At 58.5% G+C, this 6531-nt stretch overlaps 1 protein-coding gene across 1 annotated transcript in view; it reads left to right on the forward strand.

Moving 5' to 3' along the window:
- The window catches only part of LOC119098449 (E3 ubiquitin-protein ligase MIB1-like), a 93748-nt gene extending 87531 nt beyond the window's left edge, over window positions 1-6217 (forward strand). The window contains 6 exon segments of the mRNA XM_037221367.1: window positions 525-659; window positions 1325-1506; window positions 1643-1859; window positions 2552-2717; window positions 3988-4229; window positions 4648-6217. Of these exon segments, the coding sequence (XP_037077262.1) occupies window positions 525-659; window positions 1325-1506; window positions 1643-1859; window positions 2552-2717; window positions 3988-4229; window positions 4648-4791 (1086 nt within the window). The 3' untranslated portion in view covers window positions 4792-6217.
- Window positions 6218-6531: the final 314 nt, after the last annotated feature.

The following is a 6531-nucleotide window of genomic DNA, read 5'->3' on the forward strand; positions in this document are numbered from 1 at the left end:
CGTCAGTCCGTGCTTACCTCCGTCCGTGTTAGGTCCCTCCGACCCTGAGTCCGTGCTTACCTCCGTCCGTGTTAGGTCCCTCTGGCCGTCAGCCCGTGCTTACCTCCGTCCGTGTTAGGGTCCCTCCGGCCGTCAGTCCATGCTTACCTCCGTCCGTGTTAGGGTCCCTCCGGCCGTCAGCCTGTGCTTACCTCCGTCCGTGTTAGGTCCCTCTGGCCGTCAGTCTGTGCTTACCTCCGTCCGGTTAGGCCCTTCGGCCGTCAGTCCATGCTTACCTCCGTCCGTGTCAGGTCCCTTCGGCCGTCAGTCCATGCTCCGTGTTAGGTCCCTCCGGCCGTCAGTCCGCCGGCCGTCGGATCGCTGACCAAACCAAGCATCTGACCATTGCGCGTGTTGTTTATATATTCGCCGATCCAGCCGAGTGCTTTTGGGCCTTCAACACTGCGTTTGGCTGGCCAGCTGTGGTCCGCTGCAGTGTCTGTTTGTCGTGACCACCCTGTCACCGTGGCCGGCGGTGTCGTCAGCTGCTGGTGAGCAAGGGATGTAACCTGAACGTGCAAGACAAGGATGGCGACACGCCGCTGCACGAGGCACTGCGGCACCACACGCTGTCGCAGCTGCGCCAGCTGCAGGATATGCCGGACGTCAGCGTCAGCAAGGTGCGGCCAGCGGGGGTGCTGCGTTGGGGTTCGATTGGGGTTCAGGAGCATTGCACTGCGTTTCGGGATCATTGAATGGTTAGACTCAACTGTTATCGTTCGTTGGTAATGGCTTCAACTCACAGCCGCAACCAATTTAAAAAAACAGCTTATAGGACAATCATTGTCATCATATCAAGATCTGCTGTGTGACAGGCAGGTTCTTTTGACCAGCTTGAACACCAAAAATATCCATGCTATTCAGCCTAACTTCGAGAGCAAGTCTCTCAAGACCTCCAGACCTAAGGGAGCGAAACTCTGACCGTGGCAGAGGTCAGGACACTGCACTCTCCTTTCACATCGCAGTTGCTGTGCCGTCTCCACTCGTCTACAGCAGACCACCTGCCGCCTCTAGCGCTGCCTAGCGTCGGGCTGTGAACTCACGAGCGCGCGCCGCGTTAGAGGCGCCACCAGCGGGGGCTGTCGCGGGATAGCAGCCACCCTGCCGCCGTCAACCACGCGCACAGTCGTGACCATCAGCGATGTTTGTAATACTTGCTGAGTGTAATGCGTGTTTGGTTTGTAATGGCTGCCGGTTGATGAACGCCGAGAGTTGCCCCGGATCGGGTGCTAGCAGTGCGCATCTTCGTCTGGGCTGCTCCCTCACCCGACCTTTTCGTCGGCAGTTGGTAATGGGCCTGGGCAGCCAGGGCTCCGAAAAGAAGTCCTCCGCGTCCATCGCTTGCTTCCTGGCGGCCAACGGGGCCGACTTGACCATCAAGAACAAGAAGGGTCAGACGCCCCTGGACCTGTGTCCTGACCCCAACCTCAGCAAGGCGCTGGCCAAGTGTTACCGCGAGAAGTCCGTGTGAGTAATCCTGCTGTCCATGAACTGTTACAAAGCGCGGCATGGCAGTTCGTTTCTCGTTTCTCGGTGTGAAGTCTTGGCGTTCTTTTTCCGGGTGATTACATCACAGGTTTTCGACACTCCCTCCCCCTTCCAGCGAGGCCACGGAGCGGGTGATGACTTCGAGCCGCGGCGGCGCGGCGGGCGGCGGCGACGCGGCCGGTCCGGACGTGGCCGAGGAATGCATGGTGTGCTCCGACAACAAGCGCGACGTCCTCTTCCAACCTTGCGCACATGTCTGCACCTGCGCCAGCTGCGCCGACCGCGTCAAGAAGTGCCTCATCTGCCGGCGGGAGGTGCTCAGCCACGTGGAGGTGGGTGCGCTGGCACCGGCGACGTGGCCGTGGCTGATGTGCGGCTGCTGGTGGAGACCGAACGGCCGTGTTGGGGCGATGTCGATGTGTGGAGTGGCGGCGGTGTTTTGTGCTGTCTTGGTGTAGGTGAGGTGCACGCTGGAGGAAGTGCTGGTGGGTTGTGAACCGTGCTCACTTGGTTGTTCCGGGACTATGAAAGGGAATCTCTGCGTGATGGCGTAGTCCGGACGGGCTTTTAGAGTCATGCCCCCCCCCCCCCCACACACACAGGCAATGGGCCCCGAAAGCCCCCGTTCGTTCGGAAAGTTTAAGATGCCCGTAGAACGTTTCTAAAACGTCGGAGTCGAGACTCCAGGTACTCAAACGGGATCCAAAGCCTAGAATTGTCCCCCAAATCCAACATCAAGGCCTCTAGAGTGGCCAAGAAGGGCCCCTTGGCTGAAAACGTCCCCGATGCCCTGATTGGGTCCCCTCCTGGGCGAATTCCTGGCTACGCGACTGAAGGCATATGTCTGGCCTCTCTCCTCGCTGACTGCTGCCCGACCTTTACTAATATCCGTCTGGTCTCAGCTGACCTCCGAGCTCGGCTGAAATTTAGCTGGCTTCGTATGTGCGCGCCACCAAACACCAGCGGGCTACCGACCTCGGCCTCCGACCTCTGACCCCTCTGACCTCCGTGTGTCCGGCGGCAGCTGGAGGACTGCATCATCTGCTCGGACAAGCGGGCCTCGGTGCTGTTCCGGCCGTGCGGCCACATGGTGGCCTGCCACTCGTGCGCCAGCCTGATGAAGAAGTGCGTGCAGTGCCGGGCGCCGGTGGAGGCGCGCCTCCCCCTCGCCGTCTGCTGCGGACTCGAAGGTGGGCGCCGCCCCCGGGCAGAGCGGCTGTCACTGGGGAGGGGCGTGATGCACGTCACGGCCGAGACAGGTGGCTGCTGGTCATGATACCGAGGCCTAGGATTTTGCGTGTGGAGTGACTCTGTTAGAGCATTGCGTTTCCACTAGCCTCCCGCGCTGTGTGATCTCACAGTGTCGCTCTCAGTGTATGGTATGTAGAATAACGACGATTGCGGATGCTTGGTCATATCCGTTTGATGTATCCACTGAGGGAAGGCCTCTTGGAACTCGGAAGACAATAATGCTTTTACCGCTCGTTAGACTGAGGAGGCCGCTGTTCTGCGCTCGAGTGTTGACGGTGACCGGACCGCTGTGAGGCTCCCCGGCCAAGCTCGTTAGACTGAGGAGGCCCGCTATTCTGCGCTCGAGTGTTGACGGTGACCGGACCGCTGTGGGGCTCCCCGGCCAAGCTCGTTAGACTGAGGAGGCCCGCTATTCTGCGCTCGAGTGTTGACGGTGACCCGACCGCTGTGGGGCTCCCCGGCCAAGCTCGTTAGACTGAGGAGGCCCGCTATTCTGCGCTCGAGTGTTGGCGGTGACCGGACCGCTGTGAGGCTCCCCGGCCAAGCTCGTTAGACTGAGGAGGCCCGCTATTCTGCGCTCGAGTGTTGACGGTGACCCGACCGCTGTGAGGCTCCCCGGCCAAGCTCGTTAGACTGAGGAGGCCCGCTGTTCAGCGCTCGAGTGTTGACGGTGACCGGACCGCTGTGAGGCTCCCCGGCCAAGCTCGTTAGACTGAGGAGGCCCGCTGTTCAGCGCTCGAGTGTTGACGGTGACCCGACCGCTGTGAGACTCCCCGGCCAAAGGAGAGCCGCGGCCTCTTCCATTTCGAGATCGTGCCGCCCGCTGGCATGTGTGAATTTCAGTCGTAAAGGTACCAAGGTGAAATTGCGCTCCGGGTAGGCTTTCGCCAGTGACGACGGGGAGAGGGGAGGGTGAGAGTGCGGAGCGTTTTCGTCGCTCGCCGGGGTTGATGGGTGGACACATTCTTGTTTTCCTACAGTTATTTTTTTTTTCATTCGAGGGTATTGGTTGACCCGACGACACGGGAGTGTCCGAGTCTCTCGATACTTATGACTTGCATTTTGTGCACCAGCCATAGTTACCACGGCTGCCAGTCCCTGAAGGTTACATTGGTTGCGGCTGTTGTGTGTTGTGGCCGTGCCTGACCGTGCGTGCTTGTGCCGCCGCCGGTCAGCAGTGCCTCAGTCCGTCCCTGCCCCCGCCCCCAGCCCCCGACAGCGGGGGCGACCTGAGCGACTCGGACCTGGGCGCCACTGGCGGCGCTCCCAGCAACAACACGGCGGCGGCGGCGGCGGCAGCAGCGGCGGCGGCTGCCGCGGCCGCAGCAGCAGCGGCCGCCGCCGCTGGGCCCACCCGCATGGCCACCTCCAGCACGGGCGCACAGCGGCCCATGAACAACCACTCGGACGTGCAGAAGCTGCAGCAGCAGCTGCAGGACATCAAGGAGCAGGTGCGGAGGAGGCGGACGGCTGGGGACTGATATTGGAATCTTGGAAAACTTGCGTCGATTGGTCGTATGCATAACTTTCTTTCCCGAGTCGTTTGGTTTAGGCAAATGGATAGTGTATGTGTGTGTGTGTGTGTGTTGAGGACCAATGACCATATCCGTAGACGATGTGGTGTGATGTGGCATGACAGCTCTGACCTCTCCGTCCGTAGACCATGTGTCGTGATGGCCTGGTCTGTCAGCTCTGACCTCTCCGTCCACAGACCATGTGTCGTGATGGCCTGGTCTGCCAGATCTGACCTCTCCGTCCACAGACCATGTGTTGTGATGGCCTGGTCTGCCAGCTCTGACCTCTTCGTCCACAGACCGCGTGTGTCGTGATGGCCTTGTCTGCCAGCTCTGACCTCCTCTCCGTCCACAGACCATGTGCCCGGTGTGCCTGGATCGGCTGAAGAACATGATATTCCTCTGTGGCCACGGCACGTGCCAGATGTGTGGCGACCGCATGCAGGAGTGCCCCATCTGCCGCAAACCCGTGGAGAAGAGAATCCTGCTCTACTGCTAGGCCACAGCGCATAGAAACCCGTGGAGAGACCAATTCTGCTCGACCGCTAGGCCACAGCGTATGGAAACCGGTGAAGCGAATTCCACCGTGCCGTTAGACCACAACGCTCTACTGGGGGTGGAGCGTGAAGTCCTTGTCTACTGCCAGGCCGTAGCTCAGCGCAGCGGGTGGAGGAGCGGATCCTGGTATGCGGCTTGGCCAGAGGATGCCGCAACCCGGGGAAAAGCGGATCGTGGTCTTTCGTTTGGCAGCAGTGCGCCTCAGTCCGTGGGAGGAGACGATCGACTGAACCGGTGCGACCACATTGCGTCCGGAATCGATCTGTGCTGTGCGGTATCAGCTGGCGTGCAGAGTGGTCCGGTTTTCTGTCATTTTGTATACCATACCCAGCTTTGTGGTGTTGGAGCGGACGTGTTTGTGGCCCGCGCGTCCCCACCCTGTGGCTCACCGCCTGACATCGGAGGGCAAGGGGGGGGGGATTAGCTCCCCCCCCCTTCCTCCTCCCCCGGAAGCGACATCGGCTGAACATTGGCGGCTATTTGCTGCCGGTTGGCTGCCGCAGTGTTGAGGCGCGCACATTCATATTTCATTAGAGACATTGCCGGTGCGTTAGCCGAGCCAGGTTGTAGAGAACCAGACACCGTGGCTACAGTATTTCTTCCATTGCCGGATGTCCTTTTGAAGACACAGTACGACAAGATATTTACAAGATTTCGCATTATGAGCATGCTGCCGTAGTAAAGACAGGCATTAGCATGCCATACCATTGGTGGGTTCATCTGACTGAACCGGTAGAAAGAAAACGGTCTGTGCTGACACTTTTTGCCGTGGTGATGCGCGTCCATGTTCTGTGCCAGTTGTCCATTCGGTTCGGGATGTGTTCCCACCTATGTAATTTGCACGCTCTTTAGATGACGTATTTCCCGCGGACTCCCGAACGCTTCCAAATGCGGGTGGGGAGTGAGTTCGAACCTCACTCAGTCGAAGTTTTTCCTATGCAGCGCCCCTTGTGAAGTCGATATAAATTGCGGCCACAGGTAAGCCTACCAGGTGTGGTATATCGCTCCCTGTTCTCTGGCGGCGTGTCAGCGATACCAATTCGTCCTGTTATGAGTGTTGCATGATAGTGTAAAGGTATTGCGTAGCCCAGCCCCTTTGTGTGCAAACCCCTCTCGTTTCCTTACGCGAAGCATGTTCGTTTAAGAAGACGAGACTGCATCTGACGTTGCAGAACTCCTACGCCACCGATGTGGTGCAGCGGTAGGGGAGACCAATTTTTCACTCGTCATACGTGTATTGGAATATATGATCTGACGCACACTGATATAGGTTGAAAATGTGATCGCTTGTCCATTGTGCAAACATTGAAGTGTGCATGCTATAGACTGTAACGACGTTGAACCCATAATAAATTGGTTTAATTTTTCGTGTGAATTTCAAGATCGGTGTGAAATGTGGGCGATGAGTGCTTAAACTTACCCGCAGAAAAGTTGATTTCGAAGACACCAAGCTCCGTATCGATGTGACAAAAACGGTTATGAATTTTGCTTATCATACGACTGGTCATACGACTGGCCATTTGCTTACCATATGACTTGTGTGGTCGTCGGAAGCAAAGCTACTTCGAGGAACTTAAGCCATAAAACCAAACGCGCCCCCCCCCCCCCCATGGCTGGCCACGGACCGCTTGTAGAGAGGTGAATGTGCTGGCGCGGCGACCAGCTGGACATTAAAACACTC

This window comes from Pollicipes pollicipes, unplaced genomic scaffold (genome assembly GCF_011947565.3).
Source record: "Pollicipes pollicipes isolate AB1234 unplaced genomic scaffold, Ppol_2.1 Scaffold_4740;HRSCAF=5597_pilon_pilon_pilon, whole genome shotgun sequence".
Classification (NCBI taxonomy): domain Eukaryota; kingdom Metazoa; phylum Arthropoda; class Thecostraca; order Pollicipedomorpha; family Pollicipedidae; genus Pollicipes; species Pollicipes pollicipes.